Genomic DNA, 18,607 nt, shown 5'->3' on the forward strand with positions numbered 1-18,607 from the left:
TCAATGTATGCTGTAGTGTGTTTGATTTGTGAATAGTGGTTTTCCTATCTTCTGCTGGTTTTCATTCATTTAGCTTACATCAATTGGCAGAACACATGCTAATCCATTACTACCGACCCCATGTCTGCTTTTGTTATTGCCAGGGTTAAATGGCTGTACTGTCAGTGTGGCACTGTAAGTGCAGAAAATATGTGTTTTCACTTTACCGTGCAACTGTAAAGTAAAAGACAAAAAATAAAGTCAGTTCACTGTGATGGATTACCTAATCAAGCAAGTTCTCTGCAAGCTCAGTTTTAAACCATAGGGGGATGTTATTTTCTTAATGGATTTTATTTTGGAAAAAAAATGAATACTAGATAACTACATTGAAAATGGCAGTTGTATTTTCTAAATAAGGAAGATAAATAACATAACATTTAAACTTAAATCCCCACTCCATACACTGAGACAGCTCTGCAATGGTGGTACTATATAGTGAAATCATTGGTGACACGTTGCTGGTCTTGTGCACAAATGCATATTAAGCATTCAAAACACCGGTGTGGTCTGTTAAAATGTGGTTTTATAGGAAGATTGTTGACAGTGCAACAGAAATGTAGACTACATTGGACTGTAGAGCAGAGATTGAGACTTGACTTGTCACACACTACTCTTCAACAGTGCAGTTACCATTTATAGCTGCCATATACTTGTGGGCTTTCCTGTATGCCTGTGGTGTCCTGATATCAAGTCCTTGTAGATGTTTCTAGAATGGCTAGACTGGTGGTGGAGACATGTGGCTCTGATTAGAAGATCATTTAACCTCTCTCTGTCACCATGCCCAGAGTCAGTAGACTGATTGAATTTGCAGAAGGCTTTAGTTGGTACAAAATGTTTATAACACAGTCTAGCAATTATTTCTCCTCTCCTTGCCAATTCCGATAGACTTGTGCGAGTATGTGCATGCATGTGTGTGTGGCTTGTTTATACCCAGCTCCTTCCCACAGTTCATGATAACTTTGGCTGACAGTGTGCCCACATATTTGGCACTGTTGCAACTATTTTAATTCATTAACTTTGAGGAAAAATGGCACATTTTTTTTGATACAGCTGTGAAGTTAAGTAAAACACACATAGGCCCAGTAGTTAGCTTACGGAAACCTTAAACACCACTGTGCACATGCGTTTTTTTCTGTCATCTTTCTGCAAACTCAAATGTAGCGGTGAATAAATATAGTTATTTGCAGGCAATGACAATTTCCTCTAGAGATATCCAAAAGGTTTCAAGGCTTACGGACTGGACATAGCCACAAGATATTTTTAAGTAACCCCAAAACCGGCTCCAGATGTTGAGTAATCAGTACACTCATTAGTCACAGACAGAAAAAAGTCTACTTTGCTATTGATGGGAAGACAATTTCCATGTGTGCATGCATAACTTGCAGCACAGTAGCCTGAGGTCACTTACAATTCCTCCTGTAGACAGTAAAACCCATTTTAGCCCACATCTCCCTATATTTCAGGTCTTATAGGCCTACTTGCGTCAATTATATAAAACCTTTTAAAAGGATAGGCCAAGTGACCAAATATAGTAATTATTACATAGTAACTCACTTATTCTAATCTAATATTTCATCTGAAGCACTTTGAATAGATGCTTAAATGTGCTATATAAATAAACTTGTCTTGCCTACAACCAGTCTGTAATTCTCAATAGCGAAATTATATTTTTTTATTTGTAATATACTGTAAATGAGTTTAAGATGAATGTCTTTAATAGTGAGTTCATACTGATTAGCAATAAGTCGCTGTCTGTGGCCCCAGCCCGCCCCTCGCAGCGTCATAATTGGACGCTCATTCCTCCAGTCAGATGCTACTGCGACTCACTCAGCTCCATCCCATCTACGTCTTTCCCGCGGACGGGGTCTTGCGTTTTTAAAGGAGCTCTGCTGTTTATTTACACATCCTGCAGAGAAAACGAGCATAGGCAAGCTCAAAGCTGTCGGACACCTTTCACTTCCCACTGAATCTCTCTTTCTCATTCAATGGCTCCGTGCGTAGTGCTGCTCTGCTCTCTGTTCGGAGTTCTCCTTGGCCAAGGTAAGTTACCTTTCTGTAAAGATCCTGACTACTTGACGACTTTTAATTAAGATAAACCACACCAAGCCAAAGAATGTTATAGGCAGCTGTTTGTTTCTAATGTGGGTGGACAATAATATATTCCATTAAATTTTTTTACATGGTGTTGTGAAGGTATTTACAATAAGAATGCAAGTGATGAAAGGCAAAGAGTGAGACCCAGGGAGGTGATGAATTTGTCACAGGACTAGTCGGGGCATGTGATAAAAGCACAGTTCACAAAGCTGGGTGCATCAAAGTGTTGCAGGTTTGTATTGAAATGAAGTAGGGTTAAAACTGTACAGGCCAAATATAATTAAAGACCATGATCACTTCTTTAGAAGAATTTTCTGTTTCTATTGTATTCCCTATCAACTTACAATGTAGTTAATGCTATTCAATGTTATTATATAAAGTCATGTCTAACAGCTGTAAACTCTTTGCACACTGCACTGTGTAGGACAGAAATCCAGAGGCTACGCTCTCTTTCATCCATTGCATTTGGTTAAGGCTATAGCCTACGTGCAACTTGATTCATGAAGTAATAAGATTTCACATTAAAATTAAAAAACAGTTTTGCATAAGTTGTATGTAAGAGTTTTTCTGCCCTGTAAGTCAAAGGCCAAGTGCTGTGATGCTATGTCAGAACGACCAGTGTCTCACGAGGACAGGGTGGTCCGGACAGAGGGGTGTGATTTATACATATCCAAATGTCCATGGTGCCTTGGTCACATATGGGGCAACTTTCACAGTCAGCCGGGCCACTTCACTTTTTCTTTGAAGGGGTTGGTGTCACGGATCCGTTTGGAGTAAAATTCAGATAGATAGAAAGATAGAGTGAAAAGCATCTACGTCCTGTGACAAAGTCTTTTTATATCACTAAGATTGACAAAAACCTCCAAATAAAAGCTTCAAGAGCAGCCTGTGAAAGAGATGTACACTGCTGTTGTGATGTCTGGCTAAGACTAACTACTCTGCCTGGGCGGAGCTCCACCAGTGGGCTCATTAAGCCGTGTTTACATGAGGCGTCTAGACGCAGGCAAGCCATGTGCTGCTCTGCCAAGAAAGAATGGCCCTCACAACCAGCACTGCTATCCAAGATGGAAATCAGCCCTGTCCAGACAGACAATGCATCACAGAGACAGAGAACTGTGGCAGACTGCATCTAGGCCAGAGGACGGCTGCGCCTGGTTTACCTCTTTTGATAAAACAGCACCACACAGTTTTAAGGCACTCCTGGTATTTCAATTTAGGTTTGCTAGAGCAGCAGACAGTGGTGGCGTTGGAATGACTCTGCGATGCCTTGTGGGTTAGAGTTAGTTATCAGCAGAGTGCTACTGTGGCAGAAATCTCCAGGACAGAGCAGTGTGAGCTGTAACAGTATGAAACCAAGTGTCATTTAATTTAGACAAACTGCATACTTCAATACAAGAGTATTTGACACCTTTCTATAAGGCCTTAATGGCACTCAGAGTACATTTATATCCAAATTATATATTTTTTAGCTAAATGTATTGTCTCATTGGAATATCTTGGTGTTAATTTGCATACAGACAGAGGTCTTAAACATTCGGAGACAGAGATAGATAAACTATGAGAGGGCCCACTTGGTAGGCCCATGTAAATAGCTTTTAAAATGCCATCTCATTTCATCCAGCTGCTACAAGGTTTATTGGCCAGAGGATTCTGGGATTTGCCAGACTTCCAGAAGTCAGTAGTGAGTCAGCTAATGTGGCTGCCTAGTAATAAATCCCCTGTCCATATTCACTCCCGTCTGCCAGCTTAATCATCCTTTTTGCAGTAGCAATGGTCACAATGTTTTAATTCTGTGCTTTGTTTTTCTGAAGCCTACACCGGGGAAATGCCTGCTTTTCTTGAGAAAAAAAACACATATGTGGATTATAAGAAACTCTTAGTCATTGTTCTTGACCCTACTTAGTGCTGGGCTGCAGAACTGGGTTAACACAAGGCTGCAAACTGTTCAGAGAAGTTGAGCGTTTTATTGTAATGCTAACATTGTGTTATACATTTCTTTATCAATGCAGAAAACTGTTTGTGATGATGACTATTCCTGCTTGTGCTTCATATCTGATTTACTGGTTATAATAAAATATCTCCTGCACCTCTGGGGGAAAGCAGCAAATCTATAAAACTGAGGACTGCTATTCCAGACACTTGTCCTCCCAACGTCATCTAACTTATTAACTGAGGTTGTTGACTCTTGCCAGACTGGTCACGGCAGACGTTGTGTCTCAAACAGATGGATTTTTTTTCAGTGCATTTCCCAATCACAATTCCCAAAAATTCAGAGCATTCAATCACTAACCAGCAACAACCCATATTATATTACAATGGTTCAACAAAATGTATTTCATGGTGTGTTTGTTTTTGCTTGCAGTTAATAACAATTCGGTGCACTCATCCTGGTTTGAGCCGAAGGCAAAAAAAAAGTCCAAGGAGCTGATGTGCCAAAGCTATTTCACGTTTGGCAGATCACACAAACCACAGGCAAATGAATGTGCTTGATGTGATTGGGACAGCTGGTTGTTTACAGAGTCGAGGCATTCCTCGCTCTCTGATCCACATGAAGAAACAGCTAGATCACCACCACAGAGATGGGTGTGCTCCAGTAATAAAAAAATCCAACAACATATCCATCATTCAGTGTTTTTTGAAAAAAAAAAAAGGTCTACGAGCAATTCAAATTGCCAGACAGATTTTGAATTTTGTTTTTCCATCTTTAGAGGATAATGGCAATATCCTCTTTTGTTCAGGTTAGATTTCTAAATTTGATCATCATAACCTTTTTTTAATCAGCATTAATCACTTTTATTTTTGCCAAAAGAAAATGTTTGTCAAAGAAATAATGCTTAATTTCATAAAAGAATGCTTAAATCATAAAATATATTTTGTGTCATCATGAACAGCTTAAAGGGATCAAAACTAGCCTCAAGCAAGTGTGGTAACCACCTTGTAGATATGCAGACAGGTGCGGAGGCAGCAGTACTCCATCTGGGCTCCATCTCCTGCAGTGATTATGTCGGTGGGGGTCCCCTTATTGCACCCAACCAGACAATGCTAGATGTGAAAATGTCCCTCTGACAGTGCACGGTGAATGGGATGTGCACCTTTTTACCTGTCCACCTGTAGACTCAGCTTGTGTTGTTTCTATAATGTTTGTAGGAGTGGAGCAGATCTCCATCGAGGACTGCTGTAAAGATGGCCAGAAGCATGGCAATGATAACGAAGAGTGTGCGTCCCTCCCTCTCATCTCTGGGTCAAACACATGCAGGTGAGCAGCCGCTAACTGCTACACACCATACGGTTTATGGTTGGTTGGCTGGGGGTTTATTCAGATTCACAAGTCATTCATTCTAGCACCCTTTTGCATAATCTTTACATTTTCTATCTGCGCCACAGAAGCTCCTGCAGTATTGGCCCCGAGGGATTTTGCCTGTACCATGAATGGGATGTCTGTAGGCTTATGAGATTGCTTTACCTTACTCCCGTAAATCTCTGGGCACATTATTCACTTCACATGAGAGCAGGAAACACTAATAGTGATGGGATAATAACAGGTCTGCTGGTAACCCTAGAGGGTGTGCTGCCACAGGTTCAGGGTCCATAAGCCAGGGAGATCTGCTGCTGTGAACACACTGCTGGCAAACACATTTACCATAGCCACCCTAAGTGATCCGAAATTTGTTTAAATTATAGTGCATGGGGAAGAAAGGAAAAGGGCAGAGGTTTGTGGGGGAGCAGGGTGGAAAAGGGGTGAGGGGGGTCAGAACTGGGGCTGTTTCAAAACCCAGGAAATACCTTAGAGGTGAAACGGGACATAGAGGGAGGATGGAGAGAGGCAATAACAGGAAATCTGAACGATTTCTTCAGACACCAAAGAGGGAAAACAGTATGAAAGAAGAAGAGGGGAGAGAAGAGAAGAGAAAAGAAAAACAGGAGCACAACTGTGCCCATAAAAGGTTCTGTAGAGGAGGTGTGCGGCTTGGAGTGAATTTGAGATCTACACTAGTTTATTTGGAAAGAGATTTCTGGTAAGAGTTGATCAAGAGGCTGGTTGGGAGGAGAGAGAAGAGGTGGGGGGGGGGTGACGTTTTGTGCTTTGTGTCTTGTAAAATTGCTGTGAGACAGATTTCCAGACACCCACTCTTAACTGACTGGACTGCACTAACAGACAGCAAATGCTACAATGTGGACAATACAATAAAAATCTGATCAAACAGAACCATTAGGTAACTGATATTTTGATAATAGTGGTCTCATGAGAGGGGCTGTGCTTGTTGCAGATATTGCTTTTGACATTGTTATAGTAGATATACGTATGTTTAATGATCGTCATTTGCACAGAGCTCAGAGGTCAAGGTTGGCTGGCGTACAACTTGTTTCTCACTTAATGTTTTAAATCTGTAACATGTCTTCACTGCTTTCTAAGAAAATGGTGGTGCAATCCTGTCCTGGTGATGTTATTTACCCCAAGCAAACTGTATGTACTGGCAACTGTTAGTCACACAATTAGCATGCAACTTTTCACCATTCTCAGAGCACACAGCATGCTTATCTAAAGGGACCAGTTTTTAGTGATATTATACTAAGATTCATTTCACAGGACTGAAATGATGGTTAAACAACAGAAAATGGCCTTGGGAGTGCTGCTCAACCCAGTTCAAGTCTAGTAATGTCAGCATTGCAAAACACAATAAACATCCAATGCCTTCCTTGGAATCCACACAGGATTTACTCAACCCATGCACTTATTCACGCATTTTTAGCATGACAACTCTGAGATTCCCGTCAGGCTTGCCTCAGGCTAATTTTAATGGGCTAAACTCGAAGGCAGAGTTGTACTGCAGTGAGGAGATTATTGATAGAGCTGAGAATAAATGCAGCACCTGTGTTTTGTGTTTTTTCTTGCTGACAGGACAGTGCAGGAGCAGTGCTGTGTAACAGTGCTTGAGGATAACATGTGCACCACTGGTATCAACATGGCCAAAGGCCAAGGAGCCTGTGAATCTTTATTCACCAACACCTGCGAGACCAAGACTACAAAGGTGTGTTTGTACCTGTATGTGCACATACTGTACACACGTATGTATGTGTGTGTGTGTGTGTGTGTGTGTGTGTGTGTGTGTGTGTGTGTGTGTGTGTGTGTGGGACTTACTAGCTGAAAATACTATGAATAGAGACAAAAAGAGTAAATGAAATCACAGTGTGCACCAAAAATCTTCCTCTACTCAATCAATGTACAGTATATCACTCCGCTGGACAGCCAGTTTAGAGGCAAATGATTGATGAGATGGATGGTGTGCATTTGTGTGTGTCTTTGTCTTTGTGTGTGTGCGCGCTGTGAACAGGATGAGGCATGTCACTCCAGGGAGGTATGGAGCTTGTTGCTGTCAGATAGATTATAAATTCAGACTCTGACTCTAGAATCTTCCGCAGGCTCAGGTCCAAGCACTTTTCAGCCTTTTTATTCCTTCAGCCCAAATCTCAATGTGCCTCTATATTTTCACAACATAATCTACACATCAGCACATCATGGCAAATTGACAAAGGAGGGGTAGCAAGTTGGTGCATCTACTTAACCGGATGAGATAATTGTCAGTCAGAAAGCTTGTCTTTACTTGATCGAATGTAAAGTGCTCGTACCTAAATCTGCACAGGTAAGTTAAATAAGACAAAAGATATGTATAAGTAGGAGATGGCTTCCCCTACTTTTACTGGATAAAATAATGTTTAAGTAACCACAGTCAGCATGCAGTATCAAAAGGTTTACATTGTGAAACGGGTGGTGATGATGAGTGGATATGACACATACCTTTGGTGTGGGGGAGCAGGGTTCGATTCCCACTGTGATACATCAACCAATGTGTCCCTGAGCAAGAGGCGTGTGTCCCTAGCAGCTCCAGAGCGGTGTAACCTCTGATATATGTAGCAATTGTAAATCTCTTTGGGTAAACGCGTCAGCTAAATGACATGTAATACAATGTAATGTAACAAGAAATTAAAATCAGTCCTCACCTTAAACCCTTAGTGTTTCTGTAAACTTGGGACAGAAATCGAGAAAGTATAATCCTAATAATAATAACAATAGTCCATTACAGAAATGCTTGCTGAGAGTTAGATAAGGAGATTGATGCCACCGCCATGTCTGTGTGATATCTTATCTACCAGCACCTCTAAGGTTTACTACATTACAGTATCTGTCTTTTGTTTACAAAAACAAAAGTGTAAAAGTGGCAATTTGTGTTTTTCCAGTTGTATGTGCATGACTATTTCTTGGCCGGGCAAAGTGACTTCCAAAAGTGTAGTCATTATGGGACCAACAGAGATAGATCATGAAGTCCCTGCAAGAGTTCAGCACATAATTTCACTTTAAACCACAACCTGTAAACAAAAAAGGTAAAATATTAATGAGCGAGCTTTAGAGATGCTGGTATATTGATTTTCTTACCTCTGAACTAGTCTGGCTTACTAGATGTATGGTGCTGGGATAAATCCTGACATCCAGCCACGCCCCTTCCACTTTATCCACTGTTGCTGAACAGGTAGGGGGTTGGCTGTAACTCAGTCCAAAGGGAGGAACCAAAGGGTTACTGGTTAAAGTCCCAGTCCGGACCAAAGTACAGAGTGTGGATTGGTAGCTGGAGAGATGCCAGTTCACCTCCTGGGTTCTGCCAGGTGCCCTAGAGCAAGGCACTGCACCCCCCTCACCCCCCATGCCCCCATCCACCCAGAGCGCTGGTCCAGCACTGGCAACCTACTCACTCTGACATCTCTCCATTGGGTACTGATTTCAAAACAAAACAGAGTGTAAATTGTAATTTCCCCACTCGGGATCAATAAACAGTATAAATTATTATTATTATTGGCCTTAGCGCCCAGGACGGTTGTGATTGGTTTAAAGAAATACAAACAAGCAATCATGTTTTTGCCCTCTATTCCAAAATAGATACATAGATAGGAAGGGGGGCAGCCAGACCATACTCCAGACCATAATCTAGCAGTGACAAAGTGCTGTGGAAATGTGGCAATGTGAGACTACCTTTCTAGGTGTTTCCCCCAGTTGGCATGAGAAGCTAAACTAACTGTCTCATGGCTCCAGCTTGATACTTAAAGTACAGACGTCTGGTGTTGATCTGCTATCAATCTAACTCTCTTATAAAAAGCAAAAAAGTCAATACATTGGGTCAACACATGTTGTAATGCAAGTTTTTTGAACTCCTCTTTTGGCCATGATAAACAGAAAGGCTGTCCAGGCACTCCAAAGTATAGTAAGAAATTATAACCATGAGGAAGGAAATTAAAGCCTTTATTGGATTAGCTGTAGTTGTAAAAACAGTCTTTTTAAAAAAAAATTTCCTTCATCATTGTTATTATTTTTTTGTTGGAATGTCCGGATTGCCGTCTTGTTTATCCTGTTTTTCAAGAGCACCTGACACAGGTGATTTACTGTTGAGTCTACAGAGCAACCAGTCATGTTTTTTTTTTCTCTATACACATAACACTGACATACTATCACCTTTAAGTTGATTTGTTGAACTTGTTTAGTTACTTGTTTACACATCAAGCTGTCCTGAAGGAAATATCTGGCTAAATAGTTAGGCTACCATAGTTGCTAACCTTGTCCCTCTGTCGATCGGTGCATGGCAAATAGTGTACAGAGGGTTTTGGGACAGAGTCAAGGCCATAGAAGCAAACACACAGAGACAAGGGGAGTAGGAGTTAACAATGATATCTGTACCTATATAGAGGTGTCATATTTGAAAGACTTGTGACATGTGTTCTGTTGTTCTATTACCATCAATACACAAATACACCACACATGATTACATTTCACTCATATAAGGTCATTGCCCGAACTAAAACTAAAACACACCCATCCCCCCCACCCTGCTCCTTTCATCCCCTATGCCGACTGACATTACTAAGCTGCCATAATGATTGATTAAGCATGCTTCAGCCAGAGGGGATGATGTCATCTCATCACTGTCTGTCTGTCCGTCTTGCTGACTTACTGCTTTTCATTTGTCTGTCTGAAGCCAGTCAGTTGGCATGTCTTTTCAATCAGCCTTCTTTTTTCTCTGTCTGGTTGATCTGTCAATCACATCCTTCTCACTTGTCAGTGTAAAAGCCTGTTTCATCTACCTCCAGTATTTTACCAGCTAACATTATCCCACTATCTCCTTTTTGGTTTCACTTCTTCTGGTACATCAGGGTGGGGGTTAATAATTTTCTATGACATGCGTGACACGTTTTTTTCTCTCCCAAGTCTGCATTATGCACCAAAGGTTATTCGATTGTATTCTACTCTGTGTGCTGTAGATGTGCTGTGACTGTTGTCTTCTGGGGAAGGCGACCCAGGAGCAGGGCCTACCCTGTGACCACAACCTGTCCGTGGGTTACCAGTGTGGCCTTGTGTCCCGGGCCTGCTGCATGGATGGAGCCCCAGACAACCAGACCACACCCAGAGAAAAAACTGAATGTGAGTGAAAAAAATCAAGCATGAGGTAGGCCAAATATAAAAAGAAAATTGCAAAGATAGTTAGCATCAAAACAGGCAACTAACAGTTTTACAGTTTTAAAACAAAAAGCCCAAACACATTTAATATCTAAAAAATATTGGAAGATAAGCATAACAATGAAGAATAATATGTAAAAATCCGAGCCACGGTGTTGTCAAACATGAGACCACACTGCCCCCTGCTGGATTTATGTGGTCATTGCTTTTTAGTTATTGCTTTCAAGGGAGGTAAACACTGATTAAGGTTTTATTGGGTTGCGTAGATCATAAAAATTTGTCAAAGGCACTCCAGCAAAACCTTTTTTTTCTTGATTTTATAGTTCCAACTTTCAAGTTGTGAGGATTTGTGTTTTTTATTTGTCCTGTTGAATAGTAAATTGAGTACATTTGGGGTTTGGACTGATTGACAGACAGAACGAGACATTTAAAAATGTCACCTTGGCCTTTAGGAAATTGTAATGGCCACGTAATTCTATTTTCTGACATTTAATAGCCCAAAAATATTTACTTAATTAAGAAAGTTATCAGCAGTTTAATTAATAATGAAATTAATCTTCAGTTGCAGCACTGGAAACAAACTTGCAACATTTGTAATGGTCTTAGATAGAGATGTAAGGTGTTAAGATGTGTTTTGTTCTCTCATGCAGTACCAAACAAAGATGAAACCAATGACAATGGAGACAATTCAGTATTAAGTGATCAGTGCAAAGGTATAGTATATTAAGTCAATGAACAAGTTTTCCTACATCTAACATTTAATCTTGCAAATGCAGTAATCAATTGTCAACATCTTTGTTTCTATTATAGGGAAATGTGCTCATAATTGTGTGGGAAATGGTACTTGTTCCTGTTTCAAAGGCTACAAACTCAAGCCAGATGGAAAGAGCTGTGAGGGTAGGTAGTACTCGTCCTGTCTCTTAAACGTTGAATGTTTCCATTTGTGTGACAGAAGAAATTAGATGTCAGGGAAGAGCAGCACAATAAGAGAACCTCTGCTTTCAAACACTCTCAGATATCAACGAGTGTTTGCTGGGAGCCAGCAACTGTCGGGGAGGAGAGCGTTGTATTAACACAGAGGGCTCATTCCGTTGCCAGAGAGAGGCCAGCTGTGGGACTGGCTATGAACTCACTGACAACAACAACTGCAAAGGTCAGTGCCAATGTGCTTAGTTTGCATATCTGACTGTGTTCCTATGTGTTTAGGTATTTGCATTGTTTTTAATGGCAATTTTCCTGTGATTTCTTTATCCAGACATTGATGAGTGTGAGAGTGGCATCCATAACTGTGGCCCAGAGTTTGAGTGCCAAAACACACAGGGTTCGTTTCGTTGTCTCCCAAAAGTCAAATGTGGTGCGGGCTTTATCCAGGATGCCCTCGGCAACTGCATTGGTAAGCGCTACCACAACAGCCCTTAAAGTTACAGTTGGCAAAACTTTTGTCATATTTGCTGAAAGTGTCACTATGTCCTGACAGTGTTGCATGAATCAAATCTGTCAACAAAAAATCATGTTGTTCTGCCTCCTCCTCGTGCTTGGAATGGTAAAAGAAAAACAACCAATCAGATTCTAGGACATTTGAGTAACATTGACTTGATTTATATTTGATGAGCGCTGCCTAGTTTTACAGTTTGACCGCAGTTCACGGGTATTGATTGACACTGGGGTGGAAACTTGCAAATGCCATTAAGAGCACTAGAGGGAGGCAGAGGAGCCTGATGTTATCAAAGATTAGCTGTCTAATGTGCTGCCGTCAGGATATAGGGACAATTTCAAGTCACTTACTGAGCCTTTAACAACAACTTCAAGAAAATATTTCACGTGTATATTCTAGGTGATTTAGTCATTAACTGTGCATAACTACCCATGAATAAATAGGCAGATTAACACTGGAAAGCTAGGCGGATGTACACTACAATCTGGAAAAGAGATGGACTGGTAAATAATGCAAGACTAATCAGGGAAATTGGGAGCAGGTGAGTAAGTGGGCAGAGGTGATCAGGTATGGGTTGGGGGAATGGCAGGAAAGGGGTTACTTTAGGGCAGGAGAGAGTGGCTGGATCTGTAATGGCAGTGAGAGTTATAGGTAAACACAGAGCAGGTAATCTAATACATGTTTAGGACGTGCCTGAAGTCATGACAGTTGTAATGACTTAATGGCCTTTGTCTAAAGCCATCTTTAGGCCAAAGTTTACATTTAAATAACTGTATAGTCAGTGTTAAAAGATAGACCAGAGAAATCTTTTCATGATTTAACAATGTCATCTGTGTCCGCCTTTTCAGATATCAATGAATGTGTCAGCCAGATGGGCCCATGCCACCGCGGGCAGATCTGCATCAACACAGTTGGCTCGTTCATCTGCCAGAGGAACTCTGTTAACTGTGGTCGAGGATACCACCTCAATGAAGAGGGCACACGTTGTGTTGGTATGGCTGAAAAACTCACCATTCCTGGAGAACAGTGTTATTAGTCTATAACCGCAACGTTCCACTTCAGGGATTGCTCCGTTGCAGTCGGAAATTCAGCCGGATGTCCGTTACCTTCTTTTTTGTTTGTGTTGGAATTTGGATTTTTTGAGGACTATGGTTAACTGTTCCTCAGATATCTGCAGGGTACATTGAGCCAGCTAGCTAGACTATCTGCCAGTTTTCTGTTGCACGACTAAAACAACTTTTGAACGTACACATGTTCCATCAAAACAAGTTCCTTCCCGAGGCTATTTCGCAGCGGCGACATGGCTTTTCCCTGTGCTTAGCGCCACCCAACCAGACTGGGAGTGGTTTAAAGCAATGTAAAAAAAAACAGGAGACGTTTTCTCCCATCCTGGAATGCTGTGTGGACTAACCAGACCCTCCTCCTCAGCGCTGTGGAGGAAGGTCTGGCAAAGCCAGACTACAATGTTACTAACCTACCTGAGGTGCATATCATGGTGTTCTTTGTTCTTCGCATGCCCCTCTGCAGATATTGATGAGTGTAAGGGCCCCGAAAAAGTCTGTGCAGGTCATGGTTGTATCAACCTGATAGGCTCCTACCGCTGTGAGTGTGAGACTGGCTACATCTTCAATAGCCTCAGTCGGCTTTGTGAGGGTAAGCAGCTGGTCAATCTTGCCTGATGTTTTTCTATAAGGATCTTAATCCAAGTGTATTGTCTCCATGTAAACAGAACAGTCATACTGTACATCTACTAGTACTGGTCAAAATGTGTATAATGGATTTTTGTAATATTTGGACTTTGTGTGTCTTTAGATATTAATGAATGCAGGCACTACCCTGGCCGCCTGTGTGCTCATAAATGTGAGAACACTCTGGGATCCTACCAATGTAGCTGCACCACCGGCTTCAAGCTAGCCGCTGATGGCAGGAATTGTGACGGTAAGACTATCCAACTACCTAAATGGCAACTTTTTAGACAGAATGTGTAGTGCACCCTGTAGGTGATACTACATATATTCCCAGTGACTGAAACATTAGAAACCCCTGATCAGCTCTGAGTTGGACAACCCGTTGTTTTTGATTTTAACTGACACTTATGTTCTACTACCTTCTATGGCATCAAGTTATTTTGGTTTGTTTGGTTCATTTACATTCTAATTTTAATATTTGTAAAATACAATGTATCAGGGTTTCCCCATATAGTAAGGTTTATTCTTCAACGCAGTGGGCCTTTATTTGTGACAGGACAGCTGAAGACATGACTCAGACTTTGCCAGGGATAAAACCCAGGTTTATTTCCATTGGTGTCCCAAGTGTTTTCAAAGTCTAACAATATCTATCAAGAGTTAGATTCAATGTCTGACTTAAAAAATACACTTCTGCATTTTACTTGCCATTCTGGTAAAACTAGCAACTGGTAACTAACAAATGGTAGACACCTTTGAAAAGCATCCACCCTCCAGGCACTTGTACAATCAGGATTTTTTTCAAAGTCTTTTATATTTAGGCCCATTCTCAGTATCCTGTTGTGTAACTTTGAAAACAACTGTTATGTTGTCCGTATTGAAATGAACAGAAGAGGATCCACCTCTCTGCAGGTGCATGGTATTTATTCTTGTGATCACTCGGTGTACCTGTTAGTAAACTACTAGGACAGAGCTCATAATGGTCTGTAATCATCTTTTCTCTGCACAGATTTAAATGAGTGTGGGAACAACCCATGCAGTCAAGAGTGTGCCAATGTGTACGGCTCCTACCAGTGTTACTGTCGCCGTGGCTACCAGCTCAGTGACATAGATGGCATGACTTGTGAAGGTAAAATGGAACCTTTTTAACAAATACACTAGTATATTGTGAAAACATGTTTAAAAGATCAAGGCAATTAGTCCTGTTTTCAGCATGTTCTTGTTGCTATGGTGCTTTTGACCTTGAATATACCCATGTGTTAATATGAAGACTCAGCTTATGTGTAAGCAGCAAACAGTATGGAAAAACATGTTTTATATATATATATATATATATATATATATATATACATACATACACTACGGTTCAAAAGTTTGGGGTCACCCAAACAATTTTGTGTTTTCCTGAAAAGTCACACTTATTCACCACCATACGTTGTGAAATTAATTGAAAATAGAGTCAAGACCTTGACAAGGTTAGAAATAATGATTTGTATTTGAAATAAGATTTTTTTACATCAAAACTTGCTTTCGTCAAAGAATCCTCCATTTGCAGCAATTACAGCCTTGCAGACCTTTGGCATTCTAGCTGTTAATTTGTTGAGGTAATCTGGAGAAATTGCACCCACGTTCCAGAAGCAGTCCCACAAGTTGGATTGGTTGGATGGGCACTTCTTGCGTACCATACGGTCAAGCTGTCCACAACAGCTCAATGGGGTTCAGATCTGGTGACTGCGTGGCCACTCCATTGCCGATAGATACCAGCTGCTGCTTCTGCTCTAAAAGTTCTTGCCAATTTGGAGGTGTGTTTAGGGTCATTGTCCTGTTGTAGGATGAAATTGGCTCCAATCAAGCGCTGTCCACTGGGTAGGCATGGCGTTGCAAAATGGAGTGATAGCCTCTTATTCAGAATCCCTTTTACCCTGTCAAATCCCCACCTTACCAGCACCAAAGCAACCCCAGACCTCATATTACCTCCACCATGCTCAACAGTGGCGTCAGGCTTCTTCCAGCATCTTTTCATTTGTTCTGCGTCTCACAAACGTTCTTCTTTGTGATCCAAACCCCTCAAACTGGATTCATCCGTCACAACACTTTTTCCAGTCTTCCTCTGTCCCGTCTGTGTTCTTTTGCCCATCTAATCTTTTTCTTTATTGGCCAGTCTCAGATATGGCTTTTTCTTTGCCACTCTACCTGAAGCCCAAATCCGCTCACCTCTTCCTTTCACTGTAGATCCTCTTCACTGTAGATGTTGACACGGTGTTTTGCGGGTACTATTTAATGAAGATGCCAGTTGGGGACCTGTGAGGCGTCTGTTTCTCAAACTAGAGACTCTAATGTACTTATCTTCTTGCTCAGTTGTGCAACGCGGCCTCACACTTCTTTTTCTACTCTGGTAGAGCCTGTTTGTGCTGTCCTCTGAAGGGAGTGTACACACCGTTGTAGAAATCTTAAATTCTTAGCATGTCTCGCATGGAATAGCCTTCATTTCTAAGGACAAGAATAGACTGTCGAGTTTCAGATGAAAGTTCTATTTCTGGCCATTTTGAGCGTTTAATGACCCCACAAATGTGATGCTCCAGAAACTCAATCTGCTCAAAGGAAGATCAGTTTTGTAGCTTCTGTAACGACCTAAACTGTTTTCAGATGTGTGAACATGATTGCACAAGGGTTTTCTAACATCAATTAGCCTTCTGAGCCAATGACGAAACACATTGTACCATTAGAACACTGGAGTGATAGTGCTGGAAATGGGGTCATAACACCTATGTAGATATTGCACAAAAACCAGACATTTGCAGCTAGAATAGTCATTAGCAATGTATAGAGTGTATTCTTCAAAGTTAAGACTAGTTTAAAGTTACTCATCATGAAAGTACAGTGCTTTTTTCAAAATAAGGACATTTCAATGTGACCCCAACTTTTGAAATGGTAGTGGATATATAATAATATTGATGTGTTATATATCGTGTGGAATATATATATATATATATATATATATATATATATATATGTCTTAAATGTAATCTCTGGTTTGACTAGTTTGTATCTGTCTTGTTACATTTTTAGATATAGATGAGTGTGCCCTGCCCACTGGAGGTCATATTTGCTCCTATCGCTGTCACAACACCCCTGGCAGCTTCCACTGTTCCTGTCCTGTCAGTGGCTACACATTGGCACCGAATGGGCGCAGCTGCCAGGGTAAGCTATCCTACATGTGAAGTGTTATGTAAATTTTGATACAACTCCTTTTTTTGTGGATGTTTTGAAATCACATTTTTTGTTTTTGTACTCACAGATATTGATGAATGCTTGACGGGAACGCACACATGCACAGTGAATCAGAGCTGCTTTAATGTGCAGGGAGGATTCAGATGCCTGTTCTTCGAGTGTCCAAATAACTACCGGCGTGTTGGAGAGACGTGAGTATCTGGATTCTGTATGCATTTTTCCAAAACATACTGTACATTTAATCGTGTCCTCTATGCTCATAGCAAAGTGATAATGAATAGACAGGCATTAATAATGCTTTATCAACAGAAAACCTCACACACATAAACACTCATAGAGCAAGGTCCATGTTCCTTACAGTCGAGTCTGAATGGTCATCCTACCAAGAGCTCGTAGACAATGTCAAGCCTATCAAACCGCCCCCTATTTATGTGTTATTCAAGGTTCTGCATGTCCAGTATGCTCATACTGGATTGACTTCAGAAAAGATTTGGCTATAGCATGTTGTTTCAGAATGATGAAATGCATACAGATATTTGTTTTCCATTCACTCAGTTACAGTAGAGGCTGTGTATGACCCATTCAGGCACCATTGACATAACTTTTTGCATGATCTCACATTGGCCTGTGAAGTATTTTGCTAAAGAGACTGATGTTCCTTCCACTGCATGCAATGCACGGCAAAATAAATTCACACCCGGTCTCTTTCTCTCTCCTTCTCTTTGTGCCTGTTTTGTTCTGTCTTGTCCCGTTCTGCCCTGCCCCCCACTCTTCTTTTTTTGCAGTCGATGTGAACGCTTGCTTTGCAATGACTCTGTCGATTGCCCTGCCATGCCCCTGAGAATAACCTACTACTACCTCACCTTCCCCACCAACATACCCGCCTTCACCAACATCTTCCGTATGGGCCCCTCCCACACCGTGGCCGGCGATGATATCCAGATTGTTATCACCTCTGGCAACGAGGGCGGTTTCTTCAAGACGGAGCAAGTTCCCACCGGCGGCGTGATGTCGGTGGCAAAGCTCATTAACCAGCCACAGGACTTTGAGCTTTCTCTGGAGCTGAGGCTTCGCCGCTACGGCACGCTCAGCACATACCTTGCAAAAGTGTTGGTTTTTGTTACCCAGGAGGAGCCCAGAGTACCTTACAATGCCCTACTAGAATAAAAACAGGAGTTAATGTAGGGTTGCACAAGTTACTACACTCTTAAATGTGAATTCCAGTTAATTTCAATACTGTCAGTAGAGAGAAAAATAAAAACAATCGGTGCTGCCTACACCAAGGTATCCTCCTGCTAGAGTTTGCACCCAACAGGCTTAAATAGGGCAAGTTTTAAACGTGTTTTAAGCCTCTAAACATGTGCAGTGATTCCTTCCGAGTAAACACAGCGAATTTGACTTCTGTAGATGTGACAGAAAGTGTTTTGTCTAGTGTTGACTTCAGCGGAAAACAGGAAATAAACAGAGGTATGTGCACTGGCTGAATTAACAAAACGTTTATGCCTTTCTATCACATCTACTGCTGTCAAATTTGCTGTGTCCACTTGGAAGGAATCACTGCACACGGATAGGCACTTGCAATGACATTTTGAACATGTTTAGAGGCTAAAAACAAGTTTAAAA

The 18,607-nt window shown here is 41.3% G+C and overlaps 1 protein-coding gene across 3 annotated transcripts in view; it reads left to right on the forward strand.

Annotated features, from left to right (window-relative positions):
* The first annotated feature begins 1,811 nt into the window (after positions 1-1,811).
* The window catches only part of fbln1 (fibulin 1), a 32,070-nt gene continuing 15,274 nt past the window's right edge, over positions 1,812-18,607 (forward strand). Inside the window, exons 1-15 of one of the 3 annotated variants that reach the window (XM_032523612.1) lie at positions 1,812-2,079; positions 5,281-5,389; positions 7,034-7,163; positions 10,438-10,597; positions 11,284-11,346; positions 11,444-11,530; positions 11,649-11,786; positions 11,889-12,026; positions 12,917-13,060; positions 13,596-13,721; positions 13,881-14,006; positions 14,763-14,882; positions 16,823-16,954; positions 17,052-17,175; positions 17,770-18,195. In XM_032523612.1, the coding sequence (XP_032379503.1) occupies positions 2,025-2,079; positions 5,281-5,389; positions 7,034-7,163; positions 10,438-10,597; positions 11,284-11,346; positions 11,444-11,530; positions 11,649-11,786; positions 11,889-12,026; positions 12,917-13,060; positions 13,596-13,721; positions 13,881-14,006; positions 14,763-14,882; positions 16,823-16,954; positions 17,052-17,175; positions 17,770-18,151 (2,034 nt within the window). In that variant the 5' untranslated portion in view covers positions 1,812-2,024 and the 3' untranslated portion in view covers positions 18,152-18,195. Of the gene's footprint in view, positions 2,080-5,280; positions 5,390-7,033; positions 7,164-10,437; positions 10,598-11,283; positions 11,347-11,443; positions 11,531-11,648; positions 11,787-11,888; positions 12,027-12,916; positions 13,061-13,595; positions 13,722-13,880; positions 14,007-14,762; positions 14,883-16,822; positions 16,955-17,051; positions 17,176-17,769; positions 18,587-18,607 lie in introns of those variants that run through there. The other 2 variants (XM_032523613.1, XM_032523611.1) reach the window with 2 other exon arrangements.

This window comes from Etheostoma spectabile, chromosome 8 (genome assembly GCF_008692095.1).
Source record: "Etheostoma spectabile isolate EspeVRDwgs_2016 chromosome 8, UIUC_Espe_1.0, whole genome shotgun sequence".
In the NCBI taxonomy this organism is placed as follows: Eukaryota; Metazoa; Chordata; class Actinopteri; order Perciformes; family Percidae; genus Etheostoma; species Etheostoma spectabile.